The 18,961-nt window shown below is 42.3% G+C and overlaps 1 protein-coding gene across 1 annotated transcript; it reads left to right on the forward strand.

Moving 5' to 3' along the window:
• The first annotated feature begins 271 nt into the window (after window positions 1-271).
• Window positions 272-18,247, forward strand: ISOC1 (isochorismatase domain containing 1). The gene is made up of 5 exons (XM_072840879.1): window positions 272-615; window positions 10,138-10,257; window positions 10,412-10,615; window positions 12,300-12,416; window positions 17,099-18,247. Exons 1-5 carry the CDS (start codon window positions 289-291, stop codon window positions 17,243-17,245), a joined length of 915 nt encoding a protein of 304 aa, XP_072696980.1. The 5' UTR covers window positions 272-288; the 3' UTR covers window positions 17,246-18,247.
• Window positions 18,248-18,961: the final 714 nt, after the last annotated feature.

Consider the following 18,961-nt stretch of genomic DNA (forward strand, 5'->3'; position numbering starts at 1 on the left):
GGCGCGCGTTCCAAGGTGGGCGGCGCGCGGGGTCGGGAAGGGAGGGAGGGAGGGAGAGGGAGGGAGGGCGCCCCCCGCCGCCCAGCCAGGCCCCGGCCCCGCCGCCCGGCCCTCCGCCGCGGTCCGCCCTCCGCGGGGCGGGGAGGGCGCGCGAGCCGCGGCCGCCAGGGCCCGCCCCCTCACCTTCCCGGGCGGGCGGGCAGGCGGGCGGCGCGGGGAGGCGGGGCCGCGGCGGCCGGCCCTGTCTGCGCCCGGCTGGCCGCGGAGCTGGCAGACGCTCGGGGGAACATGGCGGCGGCGGAGCTGGCGGTCCCGGCGCTCGCGGGCGGCGGCGGCGGCGGCGGCGGCGCGGGCGCGGGCGCGGGGGCGCCGTCGGGCACGGTCCCCGTGCTCTTCTGCTTCTCGGTCTTCGCGCGGCCCTCGTCCGTGCCGCACGGCGCGGGCTACGAGCTGCTCATCCAGAAGTTCCTCAGCCTGTACGGCGACCAGATCGACATGCACCGCAAATTCGTGGTGCAGCTCTTCGCCGAGGAGTGGGGCCAGTACGTGGACCTGCCCAAGGGCTTCGCGGTGAGCGAGCGCTGCAAGGTCCGCCTGGTGCCGCTACAGATCCAGGTGGGTCCCGCGGGAGGGCCGCGCGCCGCGCCGCTCCCGGCCCCGCCCCCGCCCCCGCCGCGCTCCTCAGGTGCCCCGCGCCGCCCTGGCGCCGGGCCCTGCGCGCCTCGCTGGCTCGCGAGGGCTGCGCGGCGGCCGTCGACCTCGGGGCGCGGCGCGGGGACCGGGCGGGCCGGGGGGTGCCTGGCCCCGAGGCGGGGGCGGGGCGGGGGCGAGAACGCCCCCACGTGTGTGGCCCCCGCCGCCCGCCGCCGCCCCGTGCGCGGGAGCGCGTGCGGCCGCCGGCGGAGCCCGAGGGCTGAGGGCCGGGCGCTGCCCGCCGTGGCGGTCGGTTGGGGGCGCGGCGGGGGGCGCTGAGGAGGTGCTGCGGCGCTTGGGCTCGGCGCGGGACCCGGGAGTCGTGCTTTCCGCCGGCGGAGACCCAAACTTGAGGATCCGGCCTTTCCCCGCGCTCGGCTCCCTGCGCCTCAGCCTCCCCGAGCCTGACGCGGAATAGCCCTCGGCGTCGCCTCTTCCTGGTCCCTGCCCCTGAGCCGCTGGAGGCCGACCTGGTCGCCCACGCTGAGAAAGTCCTTTGACTCCAGGCCGGAAGACCTCATTAATTACCCAACTTTGGCCAGACCACGGTTTTTCGATGGTGCCGGCTGAGAAAGTTGTTACACCTGAGGATTATTTTCTAGCTTTTTAACTATACGTATTTTTAAAGTCGCGCAGCCCTGACCGTGCCGGCCTGCCTCCTGTCCCTTTTACGCTCAGAGGTTTCGCTGGCGGAGTTTTATTTTTGAAAAGAAGGAACATGAGGTACATATTTAGGTACTACACTGTTCATCGTTGCTTTTTTGTTTTGTTTTGTTTTAATTGAGAAACTGATCAGCCATTTCTTGGGAAGTCTAAACTGAAATGTGGGATTCAGACTTAGAAGGCATTTTGACATTCAGGTGTCATCCCCCCCCCCCTTTTTTCCCTTTTTTCAGTGTCATTCTTAAGATTATTCCCCCCCCCCTTTTTTTTTTCCTAGCTGTTGTCAGCTAGCTGCAGAATTGATCTTGTTTCTTATCACCCCAGCACCCATGCCAGAAGCTTCTAAAGCAGGTACTTGTACCTGGATAAATTTCCAGTGTTCAGGGGACAAAGGCTCTGAGATTCTGCCATTTACCCCTGGGGGGATCCTAAAGGGATGATCTCAGATCCCCCTGAATTTGCCCTGCTATCCACACAGAGGATTGTGAGAATTGTGGTTGGTAGGTGTTTACTACCTCCCCCTTTTTATGTGTTTAAGAGTTTTCGTGGCTGACACCTCTCTGCAGCCTTCCTTGTCAGTGTATTTAGGTTATTGTTGCCAAAATACTCAAGAAGATGGATGCACCTTTGACAAATCCATTAATAAAGGCCAGAATCCACATTCAGACTGAGGAGGCCTGGAGCTGAACTGAGGGTACAGGCTTGAATGTGATGTGTTTTGTATATTGGTTGGGAGGGAGGGTGGGCCCTTACATAATAAGATGTTTGGCCAGACTAGCGACCCCTCTACCCCATGTCGGTAAGTCAGTTTTTCCCCCCAGGATCAGATTTTTTATTTTGAAAAATTCGGGGCCCAGGTCTGACAGCTCTTTTTAACGGAACATTCTAGAAATTCATAATGTGTATGACTCTACCTGAAATATCCTATACATTCTCAAAAGGCCTTTTATAATTCCAGTCACTTGTGGCTTTTGAAATACTTTGCTTGGTATAGGATGTAACGTCATTTTTTTGGTGGTGATGTTTAAAATAATAATCACAATAGCACAACCTTGTTCCATCTTTTTAAAAAGGTTATTTATATCTCACTAAACAGCCCAAGAGTCCTTAAGCATCTGTTATATAATACTTCATGTATTTTAAGGTTTTTTTTTTTTTTAAAGATTTTACTTATTTATTCATAAGAGACACAGAGAGAGAGAGAGAGAGAGAGAGGCAGAGACACAGGCAGAGGGAGAAGCAGGCTCCATGCAGGGAGCCCGACGTGGGACTCGATCCCAGGACTCCAGGATCAGGCCCTGGGCTGGAGGTAGACGCTAAACTGCTGAAGCCACCCAGGCTGCCCCTATTTTAAGGTTTTTAGTAATATTTTTCTTTTATAGTCTCTCTTTCTAGTAATCATAATGCTTTGACTTCTTCAGCTGGGTGCCTCCTCTAGCCATATTCTCATTGTCATATATATATATTTATATATATATGTAGACACACATATGTGTATTTATGTGTGTATATACTCAGAAGTGAAAGGGAAGATAATCTTTTCATGAACATTTTATTACATTCTTTTGGAACATAACTGTTTTAACCCTGGGGACATGGACATTTTATGGCTAAATGAGATCATAGAGTTCATCACACAAACATTTGAGTGACAGCCTTAAGTGCCTGACACCATGAATACAAACAAGGATGAGACCCCATTCTTGTTCCTTACCTGATAACATAACCCTCATTTTGCAAAATAGCAGAACATACGGCAGATTGCCCAAGATTCCCTGGTAATGGTGGAGCCATCAGAGTTTGTGAGGGGCCTGACTGATAGCTGACTATAGCCTTCGTCTTCTCTTTTTATGCTTAATGAAAATATCAAGCAGAATGGAGAACAGGCCACAAACTTGAGCTTGTAATATTATTTGTTTTGCCTGGTGTTCATTGTTCTTTGGAATCAATGCCTGTCCCTTAGGAAGATTCAAGATGGCCCATCATTGAGGCCCTGCTGCTGGAGCCTGATAAGGCCCTTTCTCCCAGAGGCGGGGACAGAGAGCATAAGTTTGCCTACATGTAGTTCACTGTTTAAATAATGTAACTTGTTGTTTCCTTGAACATAGACTTTAGAGCCTCTAGGGGTCTGGCTCACATACTGTATATTCTAGAATATAGGGGAGTGACTCTGCTTTCATGCTTATCCTGACTGCTGCTGCTCTGACCTTATAAAATACCGTTGTTGCTTGAGCCGTACTGTCTGCACCCACCCATGGTTGGTTAACGGTTCTTCTGTGGAGATGATCTTTGAGACCCACGTTGTCAGCATTGGACTTTTGAGTGTCTTCTCTGAAATAATCTGTCACAGTGACCAAGTGTCTGCTGACAGCTCAGGTAGCTGAAGACAGCTTATGTTTCTTTCCAGTGTGGTTTGTGTCGTCTGCTTTGTCAGAATGCTCTAAGTCTGAGGCATTTTGAGACGCAGAGGAAGAAATGTAAATGAGAGGATTAAATGGTGGGAATTTAGGTCATTTTTATAACTTACGAGTTTTAATTTTTCCAGAGGTATTTCCCAAGTTTAGTGGAAGCAGTCAAGCCTGGAAACTCCTGTACATTTGATACCATACCATCACCAGTGTTATTTTCCAGCTTGTTACCATGGAAGGCAGAGCCCAGACAGGAGAGAGGAAGAAGTGGACATGAGGAGGATGCCAGTGAGACCATTTTGCCTCTGTATGTAGGAGGGAAGGCTCTGGCAGCTTTGTGTGGGCCGAAGATAAGGGCTTCCCTGGGAAGGTTATTTTGACCTTTCCTGAGATGGTTAATTGGGAAGGGATTTGGCTCCAGCTTTCACTTTCTTGGAGGTTTATTACTACTATTATTATTTTTAACAGAGGGCATGGACATTTTCTAGCTAGAAGAGACCCCAGAGTTCATGGTGGAACAGGAGAGAAGACAGGGTTTGGAAAGAAGGAAAGGAAATCTGTACTCCCTTGGGCTTGCTGGTTTGGAGGTGGTGATTTCTGATTATGAAACCTTTACTGTGGGAGCACGTAGGCGGAGTAGATAGATAATAATGCTCAGAAACAGAATAGAGAAGCAGGCGGGACAGATCTCTGGGAGGTGAACAGTTTCAGGGCCCTGAGAGGAAACAGCTGGATCTAGAGGGATGTGGTCTGTCTTTCCCCAGTTGGTTCAGTGGGATTGTGTGTATGTCACTTCAAAAAAATTTAGCATTTAAGATTTTGGATTACTGCCCAAAGCATTGTATGCTTTTTACCCCTTGTGGAGGCTACCTGTAAATAAGCTATGTTTGAGAGTGGGAACTATGAATTTATTGATTGATGACATGAAGCTCGCTGAATCCTTGAAGTAGTCCTCTGAGGTAGAAACTGTTTTGCTGCTTTCTTACAGATAAGGAAGTGCTGTTTGAAAATGTTAATGATTTGTCTGATTTTATGTAATTGAATTTAGTGAAATTGAAATTTGGTCTCAAGATTCTAAGGCCCACAGTCCTGCTGTGTAGGGAGTCTCGTAACCCCCCGGGGGAGTTGCATCATAAACTTGTTTTAAGGGAGTCCGGATTGGAGCAAGGCCTTATTACTATAGCTGTGATTAGCGACATTTCCTTGCAAACACATCCAAGTGAAATCATGATACCCCGTAGCCCCTCTGGACTCTCTCCCGAGCACATCGTGCCTATCTTGTGACTACACTAGACTACCACGGTTTTGAACACATCACAATTACAATTCCAAACCTTCATCATTCCCCAAAATACACGGTTTACTCACTGTAGTAGTTTACACTAGAAGGCTGCTATAACTAAGTATCACAAACTGAGTGGCTTATACAATAGAAGTCTATTTCCACACAGTTTGGGAGGCTAGCCATCAGGGTTGACTCTGAAGGAGAATCTCTTCCATGTTTCTTTCCTGGTTTTTGGTGGTTTGCTGGCAATCTTTGGCATTGCTTGGCTTATAGACCATCACCTTAATCCCTGTTTTTGTGTTCCCAAGGCTTTCTCTGTCTAAATTTCCATTTTTTATAAGGATGTTAGTCTTGTTGGTTTAGACAAGACCACCCTGCTCCAATATGACCTCATCCTGACTAATTATTTTTCAATGATTCTATTTCCAAATAAGGTCACTTTCTTAGGTGCTGGGGGTTAGGAATTCAACATATGAATTTTTTTTTTTAAAGATTTTATTTATTTATTCATGAGAGACACAGAGAGGCGGAGGCACAGGCAGAGGGAGAAGCAGGCTTCATGCAGGGAGTCCAGCGCGGGGCTCCATATCAGGACCCTGGGATCACGACTTCAACCACTGAGCCACCCAGGTGCCCCTCAACATATGAATTTTGAGGGATGCAATTCAACATATAACACTCACCATGAATTGCTTTTATGGAAGAACAGAACTGATGCAAGGGCCATCACTAGGCAAGCCTCCCTGTATGTGCCTGTTCCGAGGAACCAGGGACACTTAGCAGAGGAGGGATAGTTTCCCTGCAGATGTACAGCCATTGTTAGAAAATGGTCAGAACCCATGTGGTAGTGGAGAGCGGAAAATACTGTCATGATAATGGTGATAACTTGTCTTGGGGATGAAGTCTTTTGACTGTGAAGGTCACATTCCAGCTGTGGCATTTCTTAAGAAAGCAGACAATTTATACCTGAAATTGGTCTCTGGAACTCTCGCTTGAGGAAGCTATTGGCTCTGATCAGTTTTTTGTATCTAAATATTCATTGAAATAGGTTTGAATATGTGTGTGTGTATAGAGATATTTGTAGACATACAGATATATGACAGTGTGTATGTTTACACACATTTTTTATGTGATTTTTTTCATGCCTCTTGAATATGCATTGATTTGTAATTGCTGTATTTTACTTGTGACGGCATTTGGTCAAGTCCACTTTTTATTTGCTATCCTACAGTGAAAGCGTGTGTCTGAACAACATTTTTAGTTATCTACAAGGTTTTGGTCTAGGAGAAATTCAGGAGTCAAATTAAGAAGTCTCCAGATTTCAGAGTCAGTGTGTAATTTAGCAACAACTTACTTGAATTCATGTGGATTTGGAGGGTTGATTGGGCATGGTTAGAGTTTTTCAGGGTTGTTTTTTCTTTTGTTTTATTTTATTTTCGTTTTTTCTCTTTTTTATTATAGCCTCAAAGCTTCCTTTCTGGCTCATCAATCATGCAGGTTATTCATACGGTGGCACATTTCCCCGCCAGCTACCAGCTACCATAGCATAGGGATCTCTCTCTCTCTCTCTCTCTCTTTTTTTTTTAAATAAGCTTTTAATTTTAGAGTAGTGTTAGACTTATAGCAGAGTTGCAGAGATAGCTCAGAGAATCCCTGCATGCTTGGATCTAGTTACCACCCCCCCCCCCCCCACCACTGATTAACATCTTACATTGCTGGGCACAGTGCTTGTCACAGCCAAGGAACCAACATGGGTACATAGTGATGCTCTGAGCTCTATACTTTATTCAGATTTCACTAGTTTTTCCTGAATGCCATTTTTCTCTTCCACAATCCATTCTTGAATACTAATTATGTTTAGTTGTCACGTCTTCCTCGGCTCCCCTGGGCAATGACAAGTTTTTCAGACTTGTATTGTTTTTGGTGACATTGACAGTTTTGAGTATTCGTCAGATATTTTGGTAGAATGTACCTCAGTTTTGGTTTATCTGATGTTTTTCTCATGCTTAAAATGGGGTCGTGGGATTTTGAGAGGCACATCGTGCAGGTCGTTCTCATCACCTTTTTTCAAGACTAACATGCTATCAGCATGACTTCAATGATTATCTCGGTTTTGATCACCTGACAGAGGCAGTGTCTGTCAGGTTTTTCCATAAAGTCATGCTACCCCTCTGTATTCTGCTTTGAGGAAGCAAATTACTTAGTGCAGGCCACATCCAAGGGGATGTAGGGCATTAAAGTCTGACTTACTGAGAGGAGGCTCTCTGGACATTTTTGATTCACTAAATTATAACCAGTCATCTCCGCACAAAAACATGCCTTCCCACATTATCTCTCTGGTTTTTCTCTGTTAGAGTTCCTATACTGGAAGAGTTTTGCAAGGTGGTGAGGATTTAATGGCTGCATTTTCTGATGTTCTCAGTCTGTGTCTACTATGACATGGGTCTTATGTGGCCCCCTGCCCAGAGCAGCAGACCTCATAGCTGAAAGGAGGTAGGAAGCACCAGGTAACAAAAAACCCAGGAGATGACTACTCTCAATATTTAGGATTTCTGGGTAGGTAAGACTTTATTCCTTTACTCAATATTGAATATTTTGATCATTTTAATATTGGTGGTCCTGAAGTATTATATAATTTAACATTTTCTTAGTGAGTGTGGTAAAGTGATATTGTCTCAATTTCTAAGTTACAAATATATATATAACATATATGTTACATACATATATATACGATATATATATATATCATACACACACACACACACACACACACACTCCTCCAGTAGAAGTCTAGATGTGGAACTAGTTGAGTTTTGACCTGATCTGCTTTTATTGCATTTTGAGTCTCTTCTCTATCATCTATCATTTCTTGCTGATACCAGTTTACCTATCTCCAGCAGCTTCCTTTCTGATTTGCTCTTTATGACCTTCTGTGAATTTAGAGTCTGGATGACTAAACTTGTTAGGAATACATACTACAGAGGCTGTCCGTTATCTGAGACGAGATCTGCAAGCTGGAGATATAGCAGTTCTGAGCTCTGAGTGTGATAATGTGAGGCCATCCAGCACACTTAGGCCCCTCCCAGTTTACTTTGCCTGCTTACTGCTTTCACTGCCCTGGAATGGTGAGAATGGCCGACTTGCATTGCTATCATTTCAAACAGACCAGTTGCAGGTAAACTGCATTTTCTCATGTGCCCTAAACACGTTGTGGGTGACTAGGGACCCATTTAGACTTTGAACGCTTTGATCCAGAATTTAATTTTTCCTGAGAATTTAAAATACATAGTCATAAAGAGTGATTGGTTTTTAAAATTGTGTCCTAATTACTTATATATACATCATACTGCTTCGGAAAATGATACTTACATTAAACATTCAAGAAAGCAAACAGTTAAAGATAGACTATGGAATTTAAGATGCTTGAATATTTATTTTAACCATACTTTATTGGCAAAATAGGAAAACTCTATACATAGTGTTAGAATTACAAATGGCACTCCCATTCTGCCATGAACTTGGTGTTGCATGTCTAAACACCAAAGGGAAACTGATGCCAGAGTTCCTCAGACCACATCGCTAATGAAGTACAAACTCACTAGAAGGATAAAAGAGTCTTTTTAATGATTCACTTAATTCCTGTGGTAATTGTTTCCTGAGAGTACAACCTGTGCAGTGGTAGGGTCTGCAGGGAAGGTCTTGGGCCAGGCTGGTGTGGGGAAGCCACCACCATATAACTGGGACACAGTTTTCTCTAGAAAGTTATTAACAGCTATTATCCATGGGTGGATTTAGGGCAAAACAGCATAATTAGAGAGGGGACTCTAAGGACTGGTTAGTTAGTAATAGGAGGGAATGGGTTCTTTAGGACGGGACTGCTTCCTTTACAGTGCTTTCTGAAATTTGAGAAGGTAGGAAGAAAAGCCTCGTGGACCTTTAAGAATCCATGAATGACATTAAATTTTTAACATTCACCAGTGGTTTTCATTCTTTTGTAGATCCATACTGGGCTCAAGTTGTTAGAGTAGACCAACGATGGAATTAATGTAAAGCTGGGTAATCTAATACCTGTTTTGTTTTGTTTTTTAAGATTTTATTTATTTATTCATGAGACACACAGAGAGGGGAGTGGGGGGTGGGGCCCAGACAGAAGCAGGCTCCATTCAGGGAGCCGGACGCGGGACTTGATCCCGGGTCTCCAGGATCAGGCCCTGGGCTGAGGGCAGCGCTAAACTGCTGAGACACCCGGGCTGCCCTAATACCTGTTTTTTAACCTTAATTCATTTATTTTCCTAATTGTGATGAATATGTTTAAGAATACAGATGTCAAATTTAGGTCTGTCCGTTGAACACTGGTGATGTGCTTGGCATCATTTCATTGCACTTCTTTTTTGTACTCTGAGATGTTATTCCTGAGAACAGCATCTTAATATTTCTGTTTTGATGACCGCAGCAATTCTTGATTGATTTCTGTTCATCAAACTTAAGTTGTTTACTATCATAACATTTTTTTCTAATTATAAAAGCAATGCATATTTTTAAATGACATTTGGGAAGGGTTTTAAAATAGCATTTGGAGAAGGTAAGAAAAGTATAAAGTATAAAGAAAAAATATTACCAAGACTCATAACTGTCTAACTACTTGTTAATACTTTCATGTATTTGCTTTTACCTTCTGTTTATATTTTTACATGATTGAGATACTATTGAATTGTGCTCTCTCTTTAAAATTAGATCATAAGCATTTCTTTATAGATGGTTCAAATATTTTGAAAACTTATTTGCTTGTTATTCTAATTCTCTAAAAAATGTTTTATCCTGGGAATGTGTTAAAATTTGTGGAGTCATTTCTGTATTATTGGTTCTTGGTTTATTTCTAATTTTCACTATTAAAAGCAATCAGTCAGCATCTTTGTGGATAATTTTTTTTCTTTTTGTAATTTGGATCTCTTCTTTTGGATAATAGTTGTAGAAATTGACTTACTGGGTCAAACAGTAGGAACACTTTTCTCCTTTATGGACCTCCACTGAAAATAAATGTTGTTGTATAACGAGTGTGAAATCATTCTTTTTTCTTTTTTTCCTCAGCTCACCACCCTGGGAAATCTTACGCCTTCAAGCACTGTGTTTTTCTGCTGTGATATGCAGGAACGATTCAGACCAGCCATCAAATATTTTGGCGATATTATTAGTGTGGGACAAAGATTGGTATGTTTGCGTGTTTATTTTTTCCAATTCCCTGAAGCATGATAATGCATTTATGTGTGTGTGTGTGTGTGTGTGTGTATACATATATACACACACACACACAAATATGTATTTTGCTAATTATCTTTGTTTTTTGTTTATTTGTTTCTTCCAGTTACAAGGGGCTCGAATGTTAGGAATTCCAGTTATTGTAACAGAACAGTACCCGAAAGGTCTTGGAAGCACTGTTCAAGAAATTGATTTAACAGGTGTAAAACTGGTACTTCCAAAGACCAAGTTTTCAATGGTAATACCAGAAGTAGAAGCAGCATTAGCCGAGATTCCTGGAGTCAGGAGTGTTGTGTTATTTGGAGTAGAAGTAAGTGCTATTTGTTATGTGTGGGATACAATATCATTTGTGGAAAACCTGGTATTTTGACAGTGCGATTTTACAGATTAGACTAGTAATGATGAAAAACATCCACCCTTTATTAAATGTTGACTGTTTGCATGGCAATGGTCTGTATCCATTCATTCAACATTCCCAGTAACTTTCTGAGCCAATTAAGTACTTTTTTCTCCCCCATTGTTAAAGATGAGGAAACTAAAATGTAGATGCTATACAAATTTGCTTAGGTTCATGTAGCTGGTTAAGGGATGGAGTTGGATTTTAATCTAGGTTGGTTGGTTCTTGGGCCTTTGCTTTTAACTACTCTACTACTTTTGGGGCACATTTTCATCAGAGGCTGTATTTTTATTTGTGTTGTATGATTTCACCTTGGTCGTATTTTTGCTGTAGAAGAACTTTAGAAGTTGTGTAGTTCATTGGCCTTTACGCCTGAATCATGTACCTTTTATTTTTTTTATTTTTTATTTTTTTCATGTACCTTTTAAAGGAAAAAATACAGATTCCTAATGCTGATAAAAATGACTGATTGTTTGATCTGTTTTTTTTTGCATATGTATGAACAGAACATACGTATTTATTCATAGTATTTAAACAGCTGTTGAGTCAGATATAAAGATTTAAAGATTATGAAAAAAACTATAAAACCAATGATATCCAAAAGTATTAATTTAATATACCTATGATGTGTTAATGGTGGTTTTTATATAGTTGATTTTAAGAGTAGAAAGATGCAGCCTTAGGTTTAGATGTGTGTGAAATATTTTTGTATTTTGGCTTCAATAATGACAATATAGAGGAAGACTTTATAGAAATATATCATGCCAAATGTTGTTGACTTTGGCACTTTTTTTTTGCTGATTCATCATTATCAGACCTCATGCCTAATCAAAATCATCTTTGAACAGTCCTGCAGTGCCAGTTTTAATGACACGTCAGTTGATAATTCTCCAAAGTTCACTCGTCATGTGCACATAAGGTTGGCATCCTGGTATTGAAATGTAATTATTCATTGCTTGTATAAAGAAGCTGTTGTTGGGGCATAGTTTTGCTCAATATTCTCTGCTAATGAATTGTTACAAGTTAGTACCTACTAAGATGGAATATATATATAATACATCTGCTTGTGCTGTATACTGGATATTTTTTGCCTTTGTCACATATTATTTTTAACTTGGCCTACCTTTCCTACTGGGTATCTTGTACCAACGTAGTTTTTCTACTTGTTTCTCAGTCTGCAATATTGCTGACTCATTCTTTGTTAGGTACTCAGAGTGAGTTCAGTGAGTTCAGAAATAAACCTAACCACGAGTGGCATCAGAACAGCGTGGTAGTAGTTAGCCATATGAAGGTCATCCAGATGACAGATGAAAATCTTAAAAAAAAAAAAAAAGATCCTTACAGCGCTCTGAGTTGTTTAAGGATTTTAGGATGAGGAAGCTTGATGTAATCCAACTCCTGACTTCACAGTGAGGAAACGAAAGCTTAAGACACTTTATTTTCAAGATCACCTAGCAAGTTAGAGGCAAAACTAGGTGTAGGACAAGGTCTCTTAAGAACTCTAGTACTTTTTCTGCTTTATCACGTTATCATGTTGTTACACGTTTATAAATTGCGTCACTGCAATGTTACATAGGATTTTTAATTTTCCTACTAGACTCATGTGTGCATCCAACAAACAGCTTTGGAGCTAGTTGGCCGAGGTATTGAGGTTCATATTGTTGCTGATGCCACCTCATCGAGAAGCATGATGGACCGGATGTTTGCTCTTGAGGTAATTGTCCTGCTTGAAAAGAAATAATTTATCAACTTCTCCGAATTAATTTGAAGAACAATGAATACTTCATAGCAGTCAAAGATTTACATCTTCAATTTGAGCTGCGTCTGATGCTATTGGACTCATCAACTTCCAGAGTCGTGATTTTGTGCTGACTGACCTTTGAGATCTTGCCACTATATTCTGTTTTATATCTTCTGTCTCCTTACTCCTTAGATCTAGATCTCTGGTGACACCAAAAGCTCTTGAATATCTTTCCTCATAGCATTGCTATAGTTTGATGTCTTGAATATCTTTCCTCATAGCATTGCTATAGTTTGATGTACGAGCTTCTAAAAGGTATTCTAGTAATACGAACTTCTAAGAGGTATTCTAGTAAGCTTAGTCTGAACCATTGAGAGATTTGCAAATTAGAAAAGCCCACCTAGATTTAAATCAGCCCAGCCCTAGGGCGTGGTGGGCCTAAACTTGGTTCAGCCTCTATTAGGTTTCCTTAGACTTGAATTCTGGGCATAGGAGGTATATCAGTGCCTCTGGACACCACTCACACATAGTGTTTCTTGGCCATCTGCCCCAGAAGATCAGGGTGGTTCATAGTTAGGGAATCAGAGATGTTTTGCCAGTGTTGCCTAACAGTTCTCTTTCATAAGCATTTTCTCTTTCAAGACTGTTGAAAAGCAAACTACCATATCATATAATCCTTTGAAACAGTCATTCCATGTTGTGGATGGTTCTCTTTCTCACGTTTAATTCTAGTTCTGTAGTAATTTTAGAGTAATGTCCATGTGGGTTGAGTTGGGAAGTGTTTTAACTCCTTTTTATTGAGAATGGGAAACACAAATTTTGTTGTTGTTGAGATCCTCCAGTGTTCTGCCCAAGCTGGCCTTTGAACCACTTTCTCTGTTGGATTGCAAAGCCATTTCTTTAGCCCAGAGTGTTCCCAAGGGTGTTGAGGTAGGGCAAATGAGAGCCAAAGGGAAGAAAGGAGAAAAGTCATAGAAGAGAGCTGATGCAGAAGGAAGTGGGGACTTGGCAGCAGGCAGTTTCTTTAAGGCGCTGGTTGGCCCATCCCTTCTCTAGTAAGGCTAAGGTCCAGAACATGAAGTGTTTCCACAGAAGTGGAAAACTAAAAACTTCCAGTCATCACCATCATTATCATCACATTTTGCTTATAAAGAAATTGCTAGGACTTTTGTCCTCCATTCAAATACTTTTTTGAGACATGTCTTTATTATGGCATTTATTGCAGAAAATTATGATTGTTGGCAATTTTGTCTTATAAGGCTGGGAATAAAAATGTGGTCAACCTATTTACCACTTGAAGCTCATTGAGAAGTAGTCTAATCTCAGTGGTCAGGAGTCCAGACACTGGTCTGGATGCAAGTTCTGGTGTTTTGTAAATCTGTGTTCAAAGACAAGTTATCTAGTTAATACATGTGCCTCAGATTTCTTACTGGGAAAGTGGAAAAGCCACGACATGGGAGGATTTGGTGAGGATTAAATGAGGTAATGTGTTGACGGCACTTAGGGTGGCATCTGACACAGTAAACACTCAAATGTTAGCTGCTTCATTCATTTTCTTTAAAAAAAAAAAATATATATATATGTATATATATATATAAGTTCGATTTGCCAACATGTAGTATAACACCCAGTGCTCATCCTGTCAAGTGCCCCCCTCAGCGCCCATCACCCAGTCACCCCAATGCGGCATTCATTTTTATTGTGATGATTGTTTGTTGCTGTGTCCATAAGGTTAGTCTTATTTGAAATATAGAAGCATTATATCAGCTTCTAACCACCTGGCAGGGACCAGTCTTGAGAAGTTCTCAGGAGCATATGGTCTGGGTGACTTCAGAAGAAGCACAGCAAACCAGCATTTCCTTGGGCTCAAGAGTGGAGGTTGAAAAGTAAAAAAAAAAAAAAACAGGTCAGGATGATGGGGGAGGCAGGCCACATTTCACATTTTTTTCTTAGTCTTAATTTTATATAGAGGTGTTGTAGTTTGTACCTAATTTATTAGGAGAAATGTTAGTTTTTCTCCTTTAACTGTAGGACTGTGAAAATTAAAGAGCAACCCGGCCAGCTCCCCTTCTCTGTTCCTTTGGAACACAAGTACTTAAGGAATTCCTGAGACTACCCTTACTGCCTGTTGAGATTATTACACTACTAAGATTTATAGTTACTGTTATTGAAACTTCTGTGCCAGGGTTTGTAGTGTGTGCTTTCTTCAACAGAATATTTTGAGCACTGACCATTTGTCAGGCATTGTTTCTTTCAACTAATAATTGTAGAGGAAATGCAGAATAAAACAGATGAAACCCTCTCTGGAACTTGATACCCTTGGCCTCGCACGCCGGGTTGTTTACGTTGGTTGGAAATTTACTGGGCTTAGTTCCCCCTCCCCCTGCCCTCTCTGAAGCTGCCATGGCTTTGTGCCCTTGCATTTTGAGTGTGTGGGTCAGAATAACTTTTCTTTCGGCCTTGTTGGAGTGGTTTTGTCAGTGTAGGGGATGAATTTTGGAAGCCAGTGAAGACCTGTGTGTGTTAACAAGCCACAGTTTGGAGCTTCCGCCCCATTTTCATCCAGGAAAGAGTTTGGGACCAGGACTGTGGGCGTCCTCTTAGCAACGGTTGGTGTGTACAAACCTACCGTGTGTGCAGAAGATGCCTCTTTTTCTTTCTGCTCAGGCTCCTATCAGTGTGGGGCAGGCAGGCCTGCAGGAAGGCCTGGTAGTCTCTTCTAAAAACTTTGCCTGTTGCTGAGCCACGCCTTCCGCTAACATACATTCTTGGCTTGATTTTTGTTTGTTTGTTTGAAATCCAGTCAGTCGTGGGCATCCTTCCATCTTGAAGCTACATAATACTGTGTGGGTGTCCGTTGACGAAGGTGTATTTCTGTGCCTCAGGCATATAGCCTGCTTCTGCCAGGGTGACCCGACTGTAGCACCGAGGGTCAGCGGAGCCCTTGGGAAAGCTGTTTTTTTCAGGGGTCGTCTGATTTCTTCCTCAAACCAAAGAACAGTTCTCTGCCCTTCCTGCCTTGCTGAGGAGCTAGCGAGATGAGCGGGAACTGACCTCTGGTGGCACTCTTGCCCTGTACAGAGTGCTTTCACAGACTGCAGGTGTGTGACTAAGACTCAGAGTGAGTTACCGAACGTCCCCCAGTTGGACCAGGCGCGGTGATAAAGGCCCGGCAGGGCTTGCCGCTGCTGAGGGTGCAGGCGGCATTTGAAGACACTGACCTGGCTCACCGGCATCTCCTCTTAGGTTTGTCCCGGCTCCTCTCTGAGAAGCCGGCCCTGCCCCAGTCCTGGAGATCTCTAAGGGTTTTTACAGGATAGTCAGAAGTGGACCTAAAGGAGGAGGAATTTAGTTTCCCGAAGTCTTTAAAAAACTCACTGTCGGGTATTTGTCCCACCATAACTGGTACTAGCACACTTGCTTCTTTCCTTCCTCTTCCCTAGTAATTCTTTTTTGTCTTTTCTTGAGTGTGCTGCTCATCTGCTCGGCATGCTCATCTGCATGGGCTGTCCAGGTCTGAGCTGGCTTTCTGAGAAGTAGGCTGTGGCTTCTCCCTTTTGCCTCCTTTCTGGCAAAAAGGAAGAGTTTGTGCTGCCTGTGGGAGGGTCAGGCCCCCGTGCACCTGCATGCGGCTGAGGGCTTGACCTTCACTGTCTGAGGATATCCTGGCTCCTCTCCTGACTCCTTCTCTATGAGGAGTGACTGATCTGGGTCTTTTCCTCTGACCTTTGTAGGAATTGTTTCTAACCAACTGTCTTCCGTGGTTCTTACAGTAGGTGGTTCTTGGGACAGCAGTCAGCCAGTTTTCTTTGATAATAAAGACATCCAGAAAATATATCTCCACTCCAGAATTCTCTCCTATTCCCTTCTCCACTCCTCTCTCACTTGGTCTTGACTTTGTCTTCTCTTCTTTGCCTTTCTCTTTCCCTCCTTCCCTCCTTGAGATTTTTTTTTTTAAGATTTTATTTATTTATTCATGAGAGATAGAGGCAGAGACACACAGAGGGAGAAGCAGGCTCCCTGTGGGGAGCCCGATGTGGGACTCGATCCCTGGGCTCTGGGATCACGACCTGAGCCAAAGGCAGACGCTCAACCAACTGAGCCATCCCTTTGAGATTTCTGTCCTTGGCTCTTTACTACAATTCCACTGGGGCACTTCGGCAAGGACATTCTTTGAGCTGCTAGCAAAACGTTAAATTTTATACTCTTGTTTAGTGATCCTGAGGTTTATGATGGTGGCAGCAGCGGTGGTTCTATTATCAGCCCAGGGGCACATTCTTACATATATGAGGCTCCACCACCAGGCATTTCTTTTTTATGGGAAGGACATACATTGTTGTATGCAAGATGTTTGGAGACAGAAAAAAATTAAATATTGTTTTACATTCATAGTCTTGATTTCCCTTTGTCTCTGGCACATAAAATTCATATTAACTCCATCTTTGCTTGTTCCTAGTCCATATTACTAATACTGAGAATAAGCATAGTGGGTTTATGGTGTGACTAGTTTGAAATCTATCCCCATCACTTGATCATATGGCTAAAGACACTAATAGAGGACACTAATTACTGTGTCCCGCCATAGCTTTTGTTGTTATACAGTGTTCATTGTCATGCTCATTTCTTGATTTGTCCTTTTTTTTTTTTTTTTTAAGCGTCTTGCTCGAACTGGGATCATAGTGACTACAAGTGAAGCTGTTCTGCTACAACTGGTTGCAGATAAAGACCATCCAAAATTCAAGGAAATTCAGAATTTAATTAAGGCGAGTGCTCCAGAGTCAGGTCTGCTTTCCAAAGTATAAGGACATTTGAAGGACTGGTATGCTACTACTCACCATCAGGTGACAGAACTGTAAGCCCAGACAAGCTCTTGTCTCTGCTAGAATTAAAATGTTAAAGTCAAAACTTGGCTCCTTTTTTGCGCCTCTTAGTCAAACATAACCAGTTAGACCATTTGGGTACCAGCATTTAGTTACAAATGTCAAAGGCTTCAGGTGCTGCTTTCTTTCTTCTTTTCTTGTTGTTGTTAATGTGCTTTTATTTATTAAGAAAAAAATTATAATGGAGGTGCCTGTTTTGTCTATACTGTATCCACTGATTGTTATTTTTTAAAGTGAATACTCTTGTGAAGTTTTCTTTAATTGTGCAGCATAAAGAAAAAAAATGTGATAATGGTTTGGCTTTTGTATTATTGTTAAACAATCTGTTGTTGTATGGATTCAGTGCTTTTACTTTATAGGTAGATTGAAATAGGATTATTAGGTGAGAATTTAAAACAAGCCTGTGGATCATGCTACTCCCGTTCCTTTTACAGTGCCGTCAACTCACTTGGGTGAGTTGCATTGATCTAACCAAACTTACTTATATTGAGTAATTATATATCTTTGATTATGCTAATTTTCTTATTCTAATTGTTACCACTAATTCTCTGTTACTGTTCTTTTTTTTTTTTTTTTAGTAGAATCTTTTACTTAGAAATGTTCATGAGGCCATTCTTTGTTTTAATTTTGCAGACAGAATGGTTTGCAATATTACATGATTATTGGAGAGCTGTTTTAAGATTTTTGACTTGGGCTGAATGTATTTACAACAATGTTGAATACGTCTTCTAATATGCACAAGATTCAGCGGAGAGTTACAGGCTGCATAAAATGGAGTTTTCAGATGTCCATATTCTTACTTGGTATTTTCTCTACCTACCCTGCAGATACTATAGTTAATGCAAAGGCTTGAGTAATGATTTGGTAATATTAATTTTGTAGTCATTGCTACCCCTCAATAAATTTATTTTCATTAAAAACTTATTAGAGAGTTTTAAAACTTTTTTTTATATTATGTGAAATATGGAACATTGCTGTCTTTTATATTAAAGTAATTAAAGAAAATGTATTATGTGAATGAAATTATTTTGTCCCCCACAACATGGCTCTGTGGGTACTATGCTAGGAATTCTAATGTTTGTTTAAAGGTATAAAACTTTAAAACTTTTGACATTTAAAATCTCTCAAACAAATGGAATTTTCAAAGGAAAATCCTTTGCAGGTGGGGTAAGTGGATTTTACTGAAGGGCTTTTTCATTATTTAAAAGTAGTAGAAATATTTATATCTTTCATCATGCTTAACAAATAGCAACCAGCAGTCTTTTTGTGGGTGCGGTTGAGTATTTTTTTCCCCCAGCAAACGTGGGTGTCAAAAAAGAAGCATCAAAGATTTCTCCACATTTTAAAATAGTTTTTAATAACTTTAGCCTAGTGCTTCTCAAACTTATAATATGAATACGGCTCACCTGGGGATCTCCTTAAAATACTGATGCATGACATTTTGCATTTCCAAATAAAAGGCTAATTTGCACTGGGGCTGCTCAGAAGGGACCAGATTTTGAGTAGCAAGGATTTAACTAACAGCACCTGTTTCCCTCCCCTGCATCCACGCCCATGGATTCTCATGAAATACCACCGCAGTGAAGCCTTGTCAGAGCTGAAACCAATTTCCTGACCCCCAAGGCAGCTTCCTATGAC

This window comes from Canis lupus, chromosome 10 (genome assembly GCF_048164855.1).
Source record: "Canis lupus baileyi chromosome 10, mCanLup2.hap1, whole genome shotgun sequence".
NCBI lineage: Eukaryota > Metazoa > Chordata > Mammalia > Carnivora > Canidae > Canis > Canis lupus.

Bases quoted from the DNA above. Each gene is read 5' to 3' on its own strand.
- ISOC1 (XM_072840879.1), top strand. From the start codon at position 289: ATGGCGGCGGCGGAGCTGGCGGTCCCGGCGCTCGCGGGCGGCGGCGGC. The intron at 616-10,137 runs GTGGGTCCCGCG...TTTTTTCCTCAG, and splicing joins TGGTGCCGCTACAGATCCAG to CTCACCACCCTGGGAAATCT. The intron at 12,417-17,098 runs GTAATTGTCCTG...TTTTTTTTTAAG, and splicing joins ACCGGATGTTTGCTCTTGAG to CGTCTTGCTCGAACTGGGAT.